At 43.0% G+C, this 21,196-nt stretch overlaps 2 protein-coding genes across 3 annotated transcripts; both read left to right on the top strand.

The window, feature by feature from the left end:
* Positions 1 to 1,597: 1,597 nt before the first annotated feature.
* On the top strand, positions 1,598 to 8,999 carry LOC311153354 (toll-like receptor 2 type-1). 2 transcript variants are annotated; one of them, XM_084205159.1, is made up of 3 exons: positions 1,598 to 1,681; positions 4,360 to 4,429; positions 6,257 to 8,999. In XM_084205159.1, the coding sequence occupies exons 2-3, from the start codon at positions 4,416 to 4,418 to the stop codon at positions 8,637 to 8,639; spliced, it is 2,397 nt and encodes a 798-aa protein (XP_084061285.1). In that variant the 5' UTR covers positions 1,598 to 1,681; positions 4,360 to 4,415; the 3' UTR covers positions 8,640 to 8,999. The 2 variants fall into 2 exon arrangements, with proteins under 2 accessions (XP_084061285.1, XP_084061284.1); XM_084205158.1 differs by lacking the exon at positions 1,598 to 1,681 and adding an exon at positions 4,063 to 4,201.
* Positions 9,000 to 13,874: 4,875 nt separating this feature from the next.
* LOC311153355 (toll-like receptor 2 type-2) lies at positions 13,875 to 16,226 on the top strand (the record flags this gene model as incomplete). The annotated part of the gene is made up of 1 exon (XM_084205160.1): positions 13,875 to 16,226. One exon carries the CDS (start codon positions 13,875 to 13,877, stop codon positions 16,224 to 16,226), a length of 2,352 nt encoding a protein of 783 aa, XP_084061286.1.
* Between the last annotated feature and the right edge of the window lie 4,970 nt (positions 16,227 to 21,196).

Genomic DNA, 21,196 nt, shown 5'->3' with positions numbered 1-21,196 from the left:
GTTAAAACCCAACTTCCTCACAACAGCCTGCCAGTGATGACTTGCACCCGGTGGGCTGTGACAGGGTATTTTCTCTCCTGGTGAGATGAAATGAAGCAGAAGCTGTCCAAACAGTGAGTATTAGAGATCCAGTTCCTCTCTGTTCCCAGCCCTGCCCCCCTGGTATTGCAGTTTGTGCTAGGAGCCCATAGCCATGAGTGTCTGTGGGTCTGTCCAAAATCCTGCAAAATCTTTGTTTGGAAACAGGAATGGCGCCTCTCCTTTTAAAAACTGGAAATATGGCTTAGGTGTCCAAACACCATTCTGGGCAGCCCATATTAGATGACTTCTAGGTCAAACAGCCTAGGATACAGCAAAGCAAAGTGAACAACACAAAAGAGTGAGATAGATGTAGAGCAAAGAAAAAAGTTCAAAACACTGTGTGAGTGTTACTTGAGAAAGCTACACAGAAGTATTTCCTGAAGACGTCTAAAAAAACTTAAGAACCAGCTTTGTACATTGATAATGTTGGACCAATCAACATTATGAAAATTGCAGAAAATATGATTTCCAGATTATGTCTGGTTTTTAGGGGATGGATCCCCAGCAGCAGCAAGCTGGGAGCCTAGCTGCCCAAGCATATTTGGTTTGAACTCTGAGCTCCCAGTACCATGTGAGTTGTCTCAGAATTCTCATCTCAGAGTAACAAATCTGTGTGGTGATAACAGGATTTTGTGCGTTTGTCATGGTGGTCTTCAGAATAGGGTGTCAAAACTTGCTTTTTTTTCCACTGTATTACTGGAAAAGATGTATTTACTGTATATCCTAGTATTCCTGTAAGAAACAAGTTTTTTCACTGTACCTAAAGGGCAGGGTAAGAAAGGAACTGTGTTGTCCAGTTTTGCCTTGCATGTAGGCTGTTTCCTGTTGAGGCAGTTTCCTTGGGAGTCAAGAACTCACCAGAAATATTTTGGCAGAAATTGCGTGTTTTCTCTTATTGAGTCATGCTGTTACAACTACTCTGGAAAAACGAAACTTTCCATATCTTGAAGATAAGCTTTGGTGTCTTAGCGTGCACACTTCCCTGCAAGATGTTCCTCAGTTAAGGTAGAAAATCAATGTTGTGTTTTTCTGACTGAAAGCTTTCAGGAAGGATATGACAAAAATAAATCCACAACTCTCCTTCCTTGGCAGAGGCAGTGCTGTAGGCTGGCTGCTGAATGACTAACCAGTTATATCATTATCATGCTCTGCCACAACTGCAGGATTGCCCAGAAGAAAAACAAAACTAATTGGGTCCTTTGCATTTAAACTTCCAGTGTAAAAATCTAACCAGAGGATTGAGCAGCTGGCAGGGTAGGCCTGATACGGAACACAGCAAAGTTAAAATTATTTACTTTTTGTTATCGTGTACCTTTTTGTTGTAGCTTGAAGATGAATACCTGAAGCTCTGCAAGACAGATTAAAGCAGCAGTGCACACAAAGAATCTATTCCCGGGACCATGAAAGGATGCCAAGCCATTCTGCTTTCAATTACATGAATATTATACCTCCTGCTCCAAAGATTGCAAGGACAGATTTGACTTTTGGCTTTTCCTTGCCATCGTTTTTTGGGGGCACTTAGGGTAAGAGCATCCCAGGTTCAGCCTGCCTGACACTGCTGCAGCCAAGCTGACATACTGGCACATCCTGGTTACCAGTGGTAAGTATGAGGAAGCAGTTTTGTGCTGTTTACAAAGGTTTGGAAAGTGTGCTTTCTGCTTGCATCACAGGCTGGTCAATAGTTTCATTCCTCCCTCCCTTTTCTACTGCTTCTGCTTTTTCTTTGAGGCAGGAATCTGGGACCTGAGTTAGGTTCCTTCTGCACTGCTCACTTGTCCTTTCTCAGCAGAAAAGCAACAGGCAGCTCTCAATGTGGACACTGACAGAGAAGGAAAGAGAGGAATGGGGAGGGGCAGGGGAATGTGGGATCCTTCCATGTGAGACTGGGAACTGGAAGTGCTTTAAGAGTGCATCATGCCCAGTTTGGGTACTGCTTGTGCTGCTGTTGGATTAACAGGAACATTTAAAGCAAGACAGCTTCAAACATAATTACCACATCTCTATCTAATCCCCATCTACTGCTGGTAAAGGCTCATGCAATGTCTCTGCTTGGAACATCTGCAGTTACAAAAGCACAGCTTTGTTGCTGAACCATGTGCTTCTCTTAGGAAAATGTAGCGTAAGCGGAGGCATGCAACTTGTTTTAATCAGTATTAAAGAGGAAGGTTAATCATAGCTTAAACTTGGAAGAGGAGAGAAAGCACCTACAAGGGGCATCTTTGTTCAATGCTAAACATGCAATTACTCTGAAGAAGAGCAGTTGAAGAGTATTCTCATCTTAAAAGACAGCAGCTTTCTCCTACTTTAGAGTCTTTGTTTTCAAAATAAGGTGTTTTGAGCCATGCTGCACCTCAATTTGAAAGCTAATGCTTTGGGAGGCAGGTACCTTGTCTGTGTGTGGAGCAGCTTGTGGAGAGCATTTTTGCATATCCTCAAAGCTTCCTGAGTCTGGATAATGTGATAAACTCTGACAATCATCCACATTTTAAGCAGCTTGCTGAAATGGACTGCTTGGTATATGAACTGTGGCATAGTCACACCAATCCTCTCTTTCTGAGAGAAACCAGAAACCCAGTGTAGATCCATCTGTGATGAGAGCTGGCTGAGTGTGGATGTTAGGAGAAAGTGGCTTCTGAAAAAACAGCTGGTACGTGCCTCAGTTCTCCACAAATGCATGGTGATGAAGCTATAACAGATAGAAGAGAGTGCCTGTTTCCCACTGAATTATGTACATGCTCTTCTTCTCCAAAACTCTTCTCATATTAACTAAATTTTTTACTGTATCAGAGAGGTGCAGTTTTGAAGACAAAAATATACAATAAAGTCTCATTGAACCCAGCATTTATATTTTGAAAATGGAAGTCTTCCCTGTTGAATGAAGAGGAAGAACCGTTTCAGCTGTAGAGGGAAGAGGTGGCTTTGAGGAAGTTGATGACATGCTTTCACTAAAAGACTATTTCCCTTCTCCTCTCTGCCCCACAGCTTTGCCTCTATTTTACAATGTTATGCTTATCAGTGATCCTCTGTAGTAGTCAGAAAATACAAGGGTATCTCAGTTTTCCAATTTCTTTTTCTCTTAACCTAATGTGCAATGCTAATGTCAGTACAATGGGACTGAAGGTTGCTATGAGGGGCATTTGGGCACTCTGTGGGCTTTGCCACTCATGATCACACAGATACTGCTGTGGGCCCTCCAACAAGTGTCAGGAATCAGTCCATCTGTCTGCTCTCAGGCAGGTACTTCTTGGTGCAAGAGGGCAGCAAAAGGTGACAATTTCTGAACACAGAAAAGAAATGGTAACTGCAATAGGAGTGTTATTGTTTGAATTTAATGGACTTGCCTTTCAGACATGGTAGGACGACTCCCTGCCCCTTTATGCAAACAGCATGTTTGGCTATTTAACCAACTCTGTATTACTTCAGTCAGGTTAAAATGAATGCCATCAAACCTCCTCTCTCAAAATTGCCTTGATGTTTACAGAGAGATACTTTGCTTCAGACTCTGTCTTGTGCTTCAGACAGAAAATCATTCCTGTTACTCATTTTCTGTTGACAACATATGACTGTAGTGTCCTAGGAAATTAAAGGATGCTGAGTGTTTTTATAGTACTCTCCTTGACTAAACAATTGGACTCCAACACTTCATATAATACATGCATCACTCTATATATTGATAATATTTTACAGAACTTACATAAGTTGGTTGTGCGGAGATGTTCTGTTTCTCAGCACAGTGAACAACCCCCAGTGCCTACCAGACAAGAAGTGTCAAAGTACAGATACAGGGAGGTTAATGCAGTTCTGCCTAGGAACTATTTCTGCACTTAATAGTGGAGGAAGTGATTGTGAAAAAATGACTTGCGCAAAGTGGTTGCATCAGCCTTTCCAGCAATGGGAGTTGACTGACAAAAAGGAGAGACTGACACTAAATTTTATCTTTTAAAGAGGACAGTTCAACTACAATCTGTTCTCATTTTTTGTGTCCCAAATCAGCAGCAATGGTAGAATTGGTTGAAATGGGAGTTTGAAGGGTGAGCCATACGTGCTGGACAATCCTGGATTCTTCAGAAGCCATGGTTTCCTTAGGGGAGCCACCACTAGAGAGCAGAGATGCAAACTGGTATGATTGACTGGCTGCATAGTTAAAGGACACTGGGAAACTGGGAACGTGAAGTTTTGTTTGAAGAGAACAATATTTTGAGGCTGAAATATTTTCTCACTTTGGGACTGTCACCTCATCAGACCTGCCAAAATTTCCAGCTTTTGTTGTGCTTGCAGGTATGAGGTGACCATTCAGATGCCTTGACCAGCATACGAGGAGACTGAAACACAGCATGCAGTACACAAGGTAAGTACTTAACCTCTGCTTATTCAGGGTTTATGGGTAGTGTTCATCTGCGCTGCTGGAACTGTTTGCAGTTCAAACTTGGTGAAGTGTTCTTTGGCACCTGTGGCAGGAAACACAGCCCTTCTTTACATTAAAATCAGTATTGTTCTAATTACATCCACTGTTTATAGGGTGACAGTAACACCTATATCCCATCTATTACTGTTGTTGTTTTACAGAAAAGTCTGATAGCCTTCATTTGATATCAGCTTGTTCTGCCTTTCCAGTAAAGAATGTGAATTGCTTACACAGTGTGCAAAAGGGTGTGGCAAGAGCTGTGCTTTTAGAAGCCCTGAGGCTGGTTAGACTCCATGCAGGGGACCCCCAGATCTCTTCCGGGAAAGTTTGTGCTGTGGGAAACCTTAGCCCACTGGAAGGGCTGAGAGGGAGAGCAGGCTCTGTTTGGGCTTCTGCCTGCCATGTAGCCGTACAGAATGGGCAGGCTGATGCTGCACGGGCTGAGAGCGTTTGTAATCATAGAATCACAGAATCACTTTGGTTTACAAAGGCTTTTAAGGCCATTGAGTCAAACCATTAAACAAATACCGCCAAGCCTACCACTAAACTATGTCCCTAAGCACCATATCTGCATGCTTGTAAATACCTCCAGGGATGGTGACTCCACCACTTCCCTGGGCAGTCTGTGCCAGTGCTTGACCACCCTTTCTGTCATTTTTTTTCCTAATATCCAGTCTAAACTTCCCTTGGTGCAACTTGAAGCTGTTTCCTCTTTTCCTATCCCTTGTTACCTGGGAGGAGAGACTGACCCCCACTCACTACACTGACCCCCACTGACTACAGACTCGTTTCAGGCAGTTGTAGAGAATGATAAAGTCCCCTCTGAGCCTCCATTTTCTCCAGGCTAAACAACTACAGCTCCCACAGCTGGTTCTCTTAAGACTTACAGTCTAGACTCTTCCTCAGCTCCATTGCTCTGCTCTGCACAGGCTCCAGTACCTCAATGTCCTTCTAGAAGCGAGAGGCCCAGAACTGAACCCAGGATTTGAGGTGTGACTTCACCAGTGCCGAGTACATGGCGACAATCACTGCCCTGGTGCTGTTAGTCACACTATTCTGATACAGGCCAGGATACCATTGGCCTTCTTGGCCACCTGGACATGTACTGGATCATATTCAGCTGCCTGTTGACTGGTGCCTCCACATCCTTTTCTGCTGGGCAGCTTTCCAGCCACTCTGACCACAGCATTTAGTGCTGCATGGGGTTGTTGTGACCCAAGTGCAGCTCATGGTACTTCATTCTGTTGAGTCTCATCCAATTGGCCTCAGTCCATGGATCCATCCAATCCAGATCCCTCTGTAGAGCCTCCTTACCCTACAGCAGATCAACAATCCCACACAACTTGGTGTTATCTGCAAACTGAGTAAGCACTCAATCCCCTCATTCAGATCACTGATGATCTAACCATCTTCCCCTATTTGGAGCTGAAACATCCAGCTGTAGCTTCTTTGCTGAGAGGAAGCATAATGTGAGAGATGAAAGAGGTGACAGCCATAGCCAATGTGTCTATCTATAGAAAAGCAAGATACGAAGAATGGTCCTTTATGGCTATTGACAAGTGATATGGCTGTACTCCAGGGATGAGCAACACACCATGGTTGCAGGGCTGAGGAGGTCAAGTAGGAGAGTAAGAATGACATCACAGGATAACATTTAAAAAAAAAATTAATCTGAGATTACTAAAAAAATGGTGCAGGATTTCAAGAGTTTTCAGCTGCTGTTTGAAATTAAAATTTGACCCTACCTTCTCTTTTTTCTGTTTCCTACAGCAATATGTCCATCCAAGCAAAACACAAATCCAGAACTACACACACCTGGCAAGTGCTGGCCATCTACATGGTCTTAGCTGCAAGCCTCTCCAAGCAACAAGCACTGAAGCAGGCTTGTCCTTCATGCGATGCCAGTCAGCTTTGCAACTGCTTCTCCATGGGCTTGGAATTCATTCCCCCTGGGCTCACAGGCAAAATCACCATGTTAAACCTGACCCACAACAGGATAAGGCGCATCCAATCCCAGGACCTGCAGCAGGCTGTGAACCTGAGAGCCCTGCTGCTGCAGTCCAATGAAATCAGCTCCATAGATGAAGACTCCTTTCGGTGCCTGGAAAAACTGGAGCTCTTGGACTTATCAAATAACAGCTTGGCTCACTTGTCCCCTGTGTGGTTTGGGCACCTTTTTTCACTCCAGCACCTCTATCTTCAAGGCAATTCCTACAGAGACTTGGGGCAGAGCTCCCCCTTTTCTAGGCTGAGGAACCTGAGCTCTCTCTACCTGGGCAACCCACAGTTCTCCGTGATAAGGCAAAGGAACTTTGAAGGCATTGATTTTGTGCACAAGTTGTGGATTGATGGTAGCAATCTCAGTCAGTATGAGCAGGGAAGTTTGAAAACAATTAAGCAGATAAATCACATGATCATAAACCTAAGAAATAGTAATATATTCTCAGAAATTGTTAGGGACCTTGTGCACTCTGTCACTTGGCTGGAAGTGGCAGAAATCAAATTACCAATTGAAAAAGAAAGCTTGGTGCAGGATTCTACACGTCCTCTTAGGATACAAAAATTTACCTTTAAAGAAGCTTTCTTCACAGATCAAACTATCAGCCGAGCAATAGTGTCACTGAAGGAAATTGCCTCTTTAAAAGAGTTAGAGGCAATCAATTGTGTGCTTGAGGGCAAGGGAGTATGGAACACTGAAGAAATTGCAAGGAGTGGTCAAAGTTTTGTTGAAACCATAACAATAATAAAGGCAATTATTCAGAATTTTCATTTGTTTTTTGACCTGGAAGGCATGGAGTCACAAATAAAACAACTAAAAAGACTCACTATTGCAAGCTCTAATGTTTTCATGGTACCGTGCAAGCTTGCAAGAAATTTTACATCACTTCTGTATCTGGACTTTCATGATAATTTGCTTGTAAATAAGCGTTTAGATGAGACAATCTGTGAACATTCCTGGCCTTCATTGCAAACTTTAAATCTAAGTCAGAACTCTCTAAAATCTCTGGAACTGACTGCAAAGTGTGCCTCTCGTCTACCCAAATTGAATCATCTTGACATTAGCCAAAATAATTTTGGTGAGATTCCAGATGCATGTGATTGGCCAAAACTGAAATATTTAAACCTGTCCAGCACTCAAATTCCTAAAGTAACAGGCTGCATTCCTCGATCGCTGGAGGTTTTGGATGTCAGTGGAAACAACCTGAAGGAGTTTGGACTGGAGCTCCCACTTCTGAAAGAGCTGTACCTCACAAGAAACCAGCTGAAGACGCTGCCGGGTGCGGCACCCATTCCAAACTTAGTGTCCTTGTCCGTCAGAAGGAACAAGCTGAACAGTTTCTCCAAGCAGGAGTTTGAGTCCTTCAGGAGAATGGAGCTGCTGGATGCCAGTGACAACAACTTCATCTGCTCCTGTGAGTTCCTGTCCTTCGTCCACCACGAGGCCGGGCTAGCCCAGGTGCTGGTGGGCTGGCCGGACAAGTACGTGTGCGACTCTCCGCTGGCGGTGAGAGGGGCGCAGGTTGGCGCCGTGCGCCTCTCCCTGATGGAGTGCCACAGGTCCCTGGTGGTGTCGCTGATCTGCGTCCTGGTGTTCCTGGTCATCCTGCTGCTGGTGGCCGTCGGCTACAAGTACCACGTGGTCTGGTACCTGCGGATGACGTGGGCGTGGCTGCAAGCCAAGCGGAAGCCCAAGCGCGCCCCGCCGAAGGACGTCTGCTACGACGCTTTTGTCTCCTACAGCGAGAACGACTCCGAGTGGGTGGAGAACACCATGGTGCGGGAGCTGGAGCAGGCCTGCCCTCCCTTCCGGCTCTGCCTGCACAAGCGGGACTTTGTGCCGGGCAAGTGGATTGTGGACAACATCATCGACTCCATTGAGAGGAGCCGCAAAACGCTCTTTGTGCTGTCCGAGCACTTTGTGCAGAGCGAGTGGTGCAAATACGAGCTGGACTTCTCGCATTTCCGCCTCTTTGACGAGAACAACGACGCGGCCATTCTCATCCTCCTGGAGCCCATCCAGAGCAAAGCCATTCCCAAGCGGTTCTGCAAGCTGCGGAAGATTATGAACACAAAGACCTACCTGGAGTGGCCTGCTGGTGAGCAGCAGCAGCAGGTATTTTGGGAAAATTTGAAAGAAGCCTTGAAGTCATAAAAGTCAGCGATCCCCATTTCAACATATTTCCACAAAAGGCATTATATCACTGTTTCTTGCTGCTAAAAGTCTTTTCTGTCTTATATTTCTTTGTAACTGCAACTGGCTTTGTTTTATATAGAGATAATTGTCATTTTACCAACTAGAAATGGACTGTTTTAGACTTTCCAGTGATTGGATGCTCTGGTTTTTAAAAGTCCCTGCCAATAACCATGATATTTGGAAACCATGTTGGACTCCATATTCTTTTCTAAGTACATTTTGCTGAGTCCAGGGTATTTCTGTACGTTTTACTCCTGTTACCACTCTCCCCCACTGGTTTCTAAAAATGCCATTGTAAATTTCAAATGAAATTAAATGCCATGGACTTCAATCAATATTTCCCTGTGTCCATTTCTTCCTGGGAATGCTTGTTTTTCTCTTCATGATCATCACCACTTTCCTTTCTACCTACCCACGGAAATAGCCGAAGCCTTCTATTTTTGGATGTCAGACTGTGTTTCTAATGTGTGGGCTAGATGGTGTTGCAGACTGGCTCAGTTTTAAGTTTTGCTCTTCTACTTTGCAGAGCATATTTATGTAATCACTGGGCCATGCAAGTCTGACAGCTCTACTTACCTTCCTTTGTAGTCGGTGAAGAAAATCACAGGGACAAGAGGCAGTTCATCTCTCTACTTCAGTGTGAGGTATCTCCTAGAATTACCATATTGCTCTCCACTGATTACAAAGGGAGTCTAGACAAGCAGGTAGATACAGATGTTTACATTAAGGTAGTCAGTCCCACACTGAGTGCTTGGATTTCTTGTGTTTTAGAATTTCTTGTGGGAACCTGAAATTGTCTCTGAGGGGATTAAGTTAGGTTTCTCTAACTCAACATTTTCATGTTCCCCGTTGCTTGTTTTGCTGGAGTTTAAGTACAGGAAAGTCTAGATCTTGATTAAATTTAGACATGCAATTATTTTGTGGTGAAATACCATGCTTTGGCATGTTGGCTGACTAAGTATTTGAAAAATGGCAAAATTTTTGTATATTTTCTGTTCCTATATTAATACATCTTCATGTATGTGTGTTTGTATGTGCTTTTATAAATGTGTATGTATTCACACTCCTGTGTGTGTATGTGTACACTTGTCTACACAATTTCTGTAGGTGGAGCCTACAAGCACCACTTCCAGTTCTGTTTTCCTCTTACAATGTTATCTCCAGGGCTATGAAGTCTGCTAGGAAGCAATCTTTCTGTTAACTCTCTTGGAGAAATATAGCACATGGTTTAATCAAGGCTGAACTCCACGTAGTTGATGAGTGAATCATCCAAGAGCAAACACTGAGCTCTGATAAAACAAATTAGGAGAAATGTATGCCTAGAGGTAAGAAGAGAAATAAATCTTGCCAGTCATTACAAAGAGAGGGTCAAAGAGAGATGTGGGAGAAGCCTTAGTTTTCACACAGTGCATTCTTACCATAGACCCAGACTTTTGCATGTTGGCACATTTAAAAGGACTGATAATGTAACTGCTCTTATGCCAATCAGATCACCCAGGTGGGAATTCCCCTGCTTATATTGTCAAGGTTGAGAGGTGAAGTGGAAACAGAACAGCAGCGTGAGAGGAAGCTGGGCAAAGAATGATCAGCAAGACAGAGACAAAACACACCATAGGTTAACTGGCATGCAGGCATTGGAGCTGCAGGTGGCATCTCTGGGAATATTTTCGGCACAGAGGTGAGTTTTCAGGTAGGTGAAGGCTGGACAGTGGAGCTGCCATGCCAGAGCAAGAAGCAAACAAGCTGGGAGCCTGGGAAGAGGCAACCTAATCTCTGCCGCCAAACCTCCTCTGCAAGGGGGATTCAGGGTGCTCGGCACTGCTGAGCAGGAGTGTGGGGTGGGGAGGGATTTCTGGCTGCCAGCAAAAGTAGAGCAGAAAGGTGCAATCCCATGCATCTAGCAGGGATGCATGGTAGGCAAAGGAAGGTTCTCCTGGAGAGACGTGACATGCTGATGAGACTCTGGGAAACAGGAGAGAGGAAAGCAGCAAATTAGGAAGAAACAAATTGGGTCAGACTGTGCCATTTCTGTACAGTTTCCCTGTGGGAGGTTGCCTTGTCCTGTTTGTCCTATTTGTATGTTGTCTCCCCTGGGTGTGGATACCAACTGCCCAGGGAAGGCTGGGAGTGAAGGTGGGGTGCTTCAATTTCAGGAATTCAACCAGGAAAAAGCTCACTGAACAATGGCCTCGGGACATCAGCTGCCTCCTCACCTAACTGACCTGCTGCGCATCTTCTGTGCTGGAAGCAAGCAGAGGCATGGCCGTGTGTGTGCGGATGTGTGGCTGTGCATACGTGCTCTGAGGGCAGTGCTGGGGGCTGAGAACTAGGACATTCATAACCCACACACTGCCAGGTGGAGAACCGCAGCCTTCCCCAGTCTGCTTGTGGTTTGGCCTCTTAACCAACCAGTGGCTCTCCCTCTGCAGGCTTCATAGCGCTGCTCAAATTTACCTGCCTGCATGTAGCTGGGTAATGCTCCCCAGGCTAGAATCAATTTGTGTGCCATTGGCGTGCTTTATTTTAGGTCTTACATTAACCTTCCCCGTTTGTGATTGTTTATGGAACCTCATTCTGTTGTCAGTCATGGTTTTGTTTAAGAACACGTGCATATTTCCTCAAATACTTCTACTCGTGTGGGCCAGGGAAAATAAGCTTGAGCATGTCTGATGGCTTGGACCCTTTTTCCATAACTCAGAAGTATTCTGAATGCCTGGTTTATCACAACACCTTATGGCATAAAGGCATCCGTGCAAGTTTATGTATTTTTAGTTACATTTCAGTTTCATTTTCTTACTGTGGCTTTTTAATTCCCAGCACAACAGGGGGAAGTGATTTCTTGATAGGGCAATGATCTCACGGACTGGGGCTGTATGTCAGAGTGGTTGTGCAGAGGCCTGAAATGACCTTGTAAATTGGGATCTCAGGCAGAATCATTAGACAGGAATCAGAAGGAGAAGAGAATGGCTGAAAGGGAATGAGGGTGGGAATGGGATTCCTGAGTGTGTGTTCAGATTACAGATGAGCAAAAAAACCTGGAAGGTCAGCATCCTGAATCACCAAATGCAGTGAAGTCCTGCAGTACCTGGATGGTTTCAGGCTGATAAGGTGGAGAGCCATTAGGCTCTGCTGGTATTTCCTTTGCAGTACCTGCCCAGTTCCCTTGTATGCTCCCAATTTTCCACCTATAAATAACCTGCCTGTAGACAGCTTTTGACTGATCAGGTTGCCTGGTTGCTTCATTTGCTAAAAGTAAGTACTTTGATGACAACTGTAAAAATACCACCTAAATCTGTTGCTAGTAAAGCTCATGCTACTCCTAGATTTACTCCGTTAGCCTACAGCCTGCATTATCCAGTTTACTCTTGGGAGACCAAAAAGCCTTGCAAAAGAGCCTCCTCTGGACAACAGATGAGTCTAACTCCAGACCACAATTTTTTCTTTGGGATCCACGGGGCCAAATACCTAGGTATCTAAACTGTGATACCCCATTTTAAGGCAACTGCATAATTTCTCTTGGAGTCATCACATCTTAATCTGGGCGTCCAGGACACACTATAATAATTGCTCCTAAAAGATGTTCTTTCTCTCCATTGACTTTGGAGGACATGGTAGATGACCAGTTCAGCTGTGGGCATCTAAAGACAGGGAAGAGAACCTTGTCCTTTGAGATCCAAAGCTCTACTTCAGAGCCAGACAGAGATAAAAGGAAAGTAACACAAGGGGTCAAAATGTTTATAGTCCTGCAGGTGGGAAGAGATGGAATGACTGAAAAAATTATCCATAACTTTTCTCCCCTCCCCATATGCCCAAACCATCTCAGTCAATTTTACTGCTTTTGGATAATCTTAATCTTTTTGACTAAAAGTAATGCAGCTGGAAGGGTGGGACTTCTCTGTATTAGCTTGTATACGTGGGTCAGCTATTGTTAAACAAATCAGAATATTAATTCAGAGTAGATCTTCTGCATAGAATGTCAGTGGGATGACTGAGGGAGAAAGCAGTTCTCAAGGAGCCAATCTAACCTGATTAACCTGATAGAGATCCCACAATGATTTTGTGAACTCATTGATTGGCCACTTTGGGGACTGTTCACTCATTCCACCCTCAATAAGATACCTGCTGAGGTAGGTGAGTTTTGTAGCATGCTGGGGAAAATGACATTTTAAAAATGCTCTTTGATCCTTGTCATGAAAGGTTATATTTCAATATTCAATAAAGGTTTTAAAGGGAAAAGATCTCTCTTAGGCTTCAAAAATTAATTTTTCAGCTCCTCAGAAGGATAGGGGAACTAAAGGCATCCTGTTGGGAGTAAAGACAAGCTGGATATTGCAGGAAACTCTGTAAAAAAAGAAAAGCTATGCCAAATCATCGTTATGAAAACTGTGAAAGTGGAGTGAAACAGGATCCACATCTGTATGGCTTCTCTTGAATCATTTCAGTCCAGAAGACCAGAAACAGACTGTGGGGCTGGAAAAAGCTATCTAGACCAGTCAGCTAAATGGATCTGAGCCCCTGGCTCTTCCTTGTAGCTTAGCCCGATCTTCTCTCTGCCACAGGTTCCCAAAACAGAAAAAGGCATTGGCAGAGGAGAAGGATGTGGCAGTAAAAAGGAAGAGCTGAGGCAGTAAGCAACAATGGTCAGTTTTACAAGCTTAAGTTTCATTAGCAAGAATCAGACTGATGGCAACATGAGAGTCATCCAGGAAAGTCTTTGTTTCCCTGCTCAGAGGACATTTACAATCAGAGTAGGAAAAGGCAGATAAAATGAAAAATGGACTGAAACAAGTGCATTTCTTTTGTCCCCCTTGTCAGAATTGAGATTAGACATATGCTTGAAGTAAGTATTAAACCTCAATGCTACTATCTACCGTAAGATGCTGACTCTTCTTGATGTAACCAGGATTTGAAACACGTACAGGAGGCTCCCTGTGGTAAAAAAATGAATATGCAAAATAATATTCACAGATTCAGAAGAAAGAGACCTGAGGTGAGATTGAAGTATGAAGGCTACTTACTAAACAGGAGGAGGATCAGAGTAGTAAATGTTTGTGTTAAAACCAAATATTTTAACAGTGCCTTCAACAAGACAGAACAGCAAAACTTATATTTTAGATTTATCCAAAATGTAGCTTCTCCAAAACAAGCTACACATCTTATATTTGTTCTGTGTTTCTTATTTTAGGCAATAGAATGACTGCACACACCTGGCAAGTGTTGGCCATCTACGTGGTCTTAGCTGCAAGCCTCTCCAAGCAACAAGCACTGAAGCAGGCTTGTCCTTCATGCGATGCCAGCCAGCTTTGCAACTGCTCCTCCATGGGCTTGGAATTCATTCCCCCTGGGCTCACAGGCAAAATCACCGTGTTAAACCTGACCCACAACAGGATAAGGTGCATCCAATCCCAGGACCTGCAGCAGGCTGTGAACCTGAGAGCCCTGCTGCTGCAGTCCAATGAAATCAGCTCCATAGATGAGGACTCCTTTCAGTGCCTGGAAAAACTGGAGCTCTTGGACTTATCAAATAACAGCTTGGCTCACTTGTCCCCTGTGTGGTTTGGGCACCTTTTTTCACTCCAGCACCTCTATCTTCAAGGCAATTCCTACAGAGACTTGGGGCAGAGCTCTCCCTTTTCTAGGCTGAGGAACCTGAGCTCTCTCTACCTGGGCAACCCGCAGTTCTCCGTGATAAGGCAAAGGAACTTTGAGGGCATTGATTTTGTGCACAAGTTGTGGATTGATGGTAGCAATCTCAGTCAGTATGAGCAGGGAAGTTTGAAATCAATTAAGCAGATAAATCACATGATCATAAACATAAGAAGTATTCATACATTCTCAGAAATTGTTAGGGACCTTGTGCACTCTGTCACTTGGCTGGAAGTGAGAAGAATAGCATTCAGTAGTGCTGCAGAAATGCAAGTATTGAGAGTCATGTCTTCATCTTTTGCAAAGAAAATTTCTTTTAGACAGACTTTACTAACAGATGCTACTGTGCCTGAGATTGTCAGCATTTTAGAAGACATGCCAAAATTAGTGGAGCTGGAGCTGATAGACTGTAGGCTCTTGGGAACTGGACAGTGGAAAATGGAATTTCAAGCAAAGAAATCACAGACACTTAGAGTTTTCACAATAAAGAAATTATCTATAGAAGAATTTTATTTGTTTACAGATCTTCAGGCTGTGGAAGGTCTACTATCTCTTTTTACAAGAATCACAGTTCAAAACACCAAGGTCTTTTTGGTACCATGTAGAATTTCCCAACATCTTCGGTCGTTAGTGTATCTTGACCTTAGTGCAAATTTGCTTGGAGACCTGAGTTTAGAACATTCAGCCTGTCAGGGTGCTTGGCCATCACTACAAACTCTAAATTTAAGTCAGAATTCACTGAGTGACTTAGAAATAACAAGTAAAAGTTTATCTCATCTAGGAAACCTAATTGTTTTAGACATTAGCCAAAATAATTTTGGTGAGATTCCAGATGTGTGTGATTGGCCAAAACTCCTGAAATATTTAAACCTGTCCAGCACTCAAATTCCTAAAGTAACAGGCTGCATTCCTCGATCGCTGGAGGTTTTGGATGTCAGTGGAAACAACCTGAAGGAGTTTGGACTGGAGCTCCCACTTCTGAAAGAGCTGTACCTCACAAGAAACCAGCTGAAGACGCTGCCGGGTGCGGCACCCATTCCAAACTTAGTGTCCTTGTCTGTCAGAAGGAACAAGCTGAACAGTTTCTCCAAGGAGGAGTTTGAGTCCTTCAGGAGAATGGAGCTGCTGGATGCCAGTGACAACAACTTCATCTGCTCCTGTGAGTTCCTGTCCTTCGTCCACCACGAGGCCGGGCTAGCCCAGGTGCTGGTGGGCTGGCCGGACAAGTACGTGTGCGACTCTCCGCTGGCGGTGAGAGGGGCGCAGGTTGGCGCCGTGCGCCTCTCCCTGATGGAGTGCCACAGGTCCCTGGTGGTGTCGCTGATCTGCGTCCTGGTGTTCCTGGTCATCCTGCTGCTGGTGGCCGTCGGCTACAAGTACCACGTGGTCTGGTACCTGCGGATGACGTGGGCGTGGCTGCAAGCCAAGCGGAAGCCCAAGCGCGCCCCGCCGAAGGACGTCTGCTACGACGCTTTTGTCTCCTACAGCGAGAACGACTCCGAGTGGGTGGAGAACACCATGGTGCGGGAGCTGGAGCAGGCCTGCCCTCCCTTCCGGCTCTGCCTGCACAAGCGGGACTTTGTGCCGGGCAAGTGGATTGTGGACAACATCATCGACTCCATTGAGAGGAGCCGAAAAACGCTCTTTGTGCTGTCCGAGCACTTTGTGCAGAGCGAGTGGTGCAAATACGAGCTGGACTTCTCGCATTTCCGCCTCTTTGACGAGAACAACGACGCGGCCATTCTCATCCTCCTGGAGCCCATCCAGAGCAAAGCAATTCCCAAGCGGTTCTGCAAGCTACGGAAGATCATGAACACAAAGACCTACCTGGAGTGGCCTCTCGAAGAAGAGCAGCAGCAGGTGTTTTGGTTTAATTTGAAAATAGCTCTACGGTCTTAGACAAGGACACAAAGAAATAAATTTGTAGTGAATTTACTCTGGATTTGTTTCACTTGCCTGTTTGTTCCATCACTTATCTGCATCCCAGGAACAGAAAGCTGGGCTACTGCAAATTCTAACATTTGCTATGAGATAACTCCTTTTGTAGCTATTGCTCTGAATAGTTGTATAGGTTTGGGCTGGAAGAGGGTTAATGTTCTTCATAGCTCCTTCTGTGGTGCTGTGGTTTGTATTTGTGCCCAAAACAGTCTCTATAACACAGTAGCTTTTTAGTTATTGCTCAACAGTGCTTGCACAGCATCTAGGTATTTTCTGTTCCTCACACTGTCCTGCCAGCGAGCAGGTAGGGGGTGCATCATAAAATGGGGAGGGACACAGTGAGGACAGCTGATCCCAGCTGACCAAAAGGATGTCCCATACATAATGTCATGACCCTTGACAATATAATCAGCACTAAAAGTTGTGGGAAATAAAGAGTAAGGGAGGATGTCTGCGGTTGCCATATTTGCCTTCCCAAGTAAAAGTTCTGCATCATGGAGTCATGACAATGGCTAAATATTTGCCTGTTGATGGAAAGTAGTAAATTAATTCTTTCTTCTGCTTTGCTTGTGAGCACAGCTTTTACTTTACCTGTTGAACTGCCTTAATCTGAACTCCTAAGTTTTCTCACTTTTATCCTTCAGATTTTCTCCCCTGTTCCACTGGGGAGGGAGTGAGAGAGTGGATACGTGGTGCTGAGCTGCCTTCTGAGGTTGAACAAGAGTAGTTATCTACACACGTTAAGCAGTAGTATGAGCAAAAGCTGTTTCATTTAAATATTTAATGATGAAAAGTTGTTTAGATGTACGTCTATGTAGTTTATATGTCTTTATCTTTGCAAAAGTTTCAGGAGAGATACTGCCTAGCCAAGGGTTTTTCTGCATTCTTTTTCTCATCAAATGCTATGAAAGCCAGTTTTTGCAGCAAATAATTTTGTCCTAGCTCTCCTAGTCAGTGAATCTAAGGACTGATTCTCTGTATTTCATTGTCACAGAAAATTAAATGCCCAGATCTCCTGAAAATCATGGCTGCAAGGTGTAATGCAGAAATGTGCTTTCTCACTGCAGTTCTATCCATTGCAGCTTTTAGTTTCTATAATTTCCTTTATGAATGGCATCTATGGAGGATGATTTCTGTCTAATTTCATTGTACTACATGTTGCAGTAGATGCTTCAGAGAAGGGTTCAAATACTCTTCTGACTTGTGCAAGTGTAGTTTAAGCACAGTGTGGGAAAGACAAATATAGTCCTTGAATCTAACACCACGTTCCTCTCTATGTTCAGCAACCTTAGCATAAGGATGAAAAGAGTGTTTCCTACCTGTTGCCCTCTCTGTAAATGTAAAATTCTGTAAAACTAGAGTTGGTGGAGGGCATTCCACATAGGACATTATATTTGTTGTCAGGTAGGGTAGTGTTTTCTTGAGAAGGTTACTGGGACAAGGGTCCTAATTAAAAATTGAACAAATGGAAGACTGGCACCAGACCCATCTTTCAGAGCTGATGTAAAAAAAAGTGATGTTTTTGTGATATTTTTCTTGCAGCCATAGAAAATTCTGGGTGGACCCTAATAGCTTGATTCTGATAGGCCAGAAGGACTATGAACTTCTGGATCAGTTCAGGACTTAGGCACAGCGTAGGAATTTCCAGGCACGTATAGAAGCAGGTCTCAAAAGCTTTCCAATGGAAACACCTACAACATTTGGCTGTAACTGTGATGAGACCATGTCCAAGTTAGTTTTTTTGTTGCTGTTTTGGTCTTGGGCATCTAATGTGGTACAAGCACCCTGTTCAAACACCTCACTGTAACTGAGCTGATTGCATTGGAAGTTTCCTGTCACAGCTGGTTACCTGTTGTGTTACTGCATTTAGCAAGTCCTCTGCACAACCAAAGTGCCAGTGAGAGCAAGGTATCCCTGTTCTTTGCTAGCCACTGAGAAGGCTGAGGACATACCTGCTTCCACTACACCCACAAGCAGGCAACTTTGACAGCATAATGAAAATTAACAGCTTATTTACGCACATTTTTGCATTTACCAATGCGGGCATAACACAAAATAAGAATTACTAACTTTGTTACTTCAGCTAAGCTAAAAAAGCCACCTAGTTTCTATGTATTCAACATTTGCTCTTTCTTTAATTTACTTGGGGCTTTTTGAGCTCATAATTTCCTATTTTTAGCATCTAAACCTTTTTTCACCTATACATAACTTCATCAAATATCTGCTTTATTCTTATTTATATATTAAAGTGGAAATTAAGTAAATGTATTCACATAAGTAGTAAGTATCTGATTTCTAATAACAATGTAGAGATTCTTAAAATACTGATCATGTTTAATCTAAATTCAGAATCTACCTCTGCTATCTGTTTCTTCATTCTGGGAAATATTTTTTTTTTCCTAGCATGAGCTTCCAAAACATGCTGTTTTCATAGCATGCTGCAGAGCCTCGCTGTAATGCAAAAAGAGGCAAAAGTGTTTCTGGCACATCAGAATTCCACCAATTGCTATTTTCTCTAGTCTTTTAAAATTAAGTACAGAATATGCATATTATCATAGGTAGGTAACTGTCCAACATTTTGAATTCTCACCAATAATCTGCATCCTATTCCAGAACCAGTGAGTAATGCCTTGGGTGATGCCTGTAATGATCAACTGCCAAACCACCAGATAGCAGAGACAGTCCAGAAGTTGTCCAATAAAAATATTTGCATGTTCCCACACAGTCTGTTCATAAAGAAACTGGAAAGAAAATGCAACAATAGGTAAATCTTGGTATTTTTCTTAGTCAGAATCAAAGATACAGTAATGGGTTAAATTTTTGAAATATTTTTTTTTTAGTGTTCATCATTTACTTCCTTGACACCCATAATTCACTTTCTTTTTTTTTTTTTTTTTAATAGAGGTAATGCTAAAATTAAGTATCCTGTGGTTAAAATAGGCTCCAAGAAAATAAGCCAAAGTTTGCTTTCACTCAAGCAGTTTTCTACAGAAAACTACAGCAGCAGAGCTTAAAGTCTTTTTTTTTTAATTGCTAAAGGAAAAATCTTGTTTGCTAACTACTAAAAGGGAAAAGTGTATTACATAATTTAAAAGTTCTGAAAGTGCATTACATAATTCTTTTTTAAAATTTTGTTAAAGAACAAAATCCACTGCATATCTTTATAAAATTATGATTCATATTCTTTAAAGTGTTTCTCGCATTATAAAAATAAATTTTGGATGTCTTGAAATCAAGAATGAAAATATATATGTACATTTATGTTCCTAGCTTGTTTGGGGTCTTAGATAAGGTAAAGGCAAACAAACCTATCATCTTCCCTAAATATAATTTTTTCCTTCATAATAACAGGTTTTCCATTCATTTAATGTGGGCCATCTCATCCCTCCACTGCAGATCAAAACAAGAATTAGTAAGTAATCAGGCTATGGTTTAGAAAATCCAAATGAAAAGCATGCTTGTTACAGAGAGGGCATGGGCTGCTTAACAACCCCTTCAAATCAGCTTTCTCAGGGCAGTCTGGGCGAGTTTGGCTCTTGCCGACAATAAACCAGCTGTGGATGCAGGATTCATGAAATCCAGTATCAGGTGTATTGCTAAAGAATCTTTCAAATGCAAAAAAAGACTCAGTGCTTGCATCTGCAAATCTGGTCAAATCATCAGCAGATAATTTTAATGACTGAGTGTGGACATTGCCTGGTTTTATAACCAAGCAGTTTCAAATTACTTAAAATATTTGGACTATTTGGAGTTATTGTAAAGCTGAATCCAACATCCTGAACATCCAGACTGGTATTCATATTTTCCAGCTCACAAGAAGCCAGGATACTTTTATGAAGTGCAGAAGTGAGTGATTAGTAACATTGTTCCAGCACATATTCAATACTTTTCGAGTTTCTGGAATGCAAGATGTGGAGTTGTTTGGTATCCCTGGGTCGCTGGCTCTTCTGTCAAGCTCCAGGGTACAGGACATTGGTTGAGGAGGGTTCCACATCTGCCTTAAAACCACCTGGCAAACAGCCAAGCACAGCTGGAGGAAATCCTCTGCAATACAGGAGTGGAGCCTGAATTAGCAGACCTGGCTGATGGGTCAGCATACCTGGTCTAATGTCCTGCCAGGCACACCCACAAAGGCTGTGCCCCAAGGACCTGGAAGGTGGATTTAAGCCTGGAACTATAGGATTATCACCACTCTTGCATCAGTTTGTCAGCCAGAAATGTTCATGGCCTCAACTTGTGTTACAGGACTGAAAAATAGTTTGGGTTCCTTTTTTTTTTGCCTCTTCACAATGTTGTTTCTGAACATGGTTTTAGTTCCTTTTTTTCTTGGTATTTATTGTCATCATTATTTTTTAATGCAGAATAAAAGGGGAGAAAACAATAGTTTCATAATGAAATAGAAAGGCTATCCATGATTACAGGACAACTGTTAGGTATTTCAATGATCCCTTATTTTTTTATATCCCCAAAGACTTTCTGCCCACAGACTGCACAGATGTCATTGTACAAATCTCTTGTTGGTATGCCACTGATGTTGTAAAACTGTCAAGATCAAACTTACAGGAAATAAAGAAGCCAAAGAACAACAAAATATTTGCTTAGTGTCAAGGATGCATAAACACATTGCAGCTGCCATCAAAGATAAGGACAGCATGAAAATGGCTACAGTTGCCAGGGTTTACTACTGCCAGGATGCAGAGTTACCAAAGAATAATTAAAATCTTACTGCTGATGCAAGAATTTTAGCAACCATCTGCTGGATGTTAAGTAACTGGACGTAAGGTGATTATGTCAGCATAATTCTCCTGTTTGAAAGGGGAAGATAGGAGCTATAAAAAGGAAAAGACAAGAGTCTTTCACGGACTTTGGGGAAAGAAGAAACTTGCCTTCCTATGGCCATTAGGAAAACTGTGTGGTTTCTTGCACATAGG

This window comes from Fringilla coelebs (assembly GCF_963513975.1).
Source record: "Fringilla coelebs genome assembly, chromosome: 4".
Classification (NCBI taxonomy): domain Eukaryota; kingdom Metazoa; phylum Chordata; class Aves; order Passeriformes; family Fringillidae; genus Fringilla; species Fringilla coelebs.
Note: the sequence above shows the minus strand (reverse complement) of the source record. Positions and strands in the feature narration are given on the sequence as shown.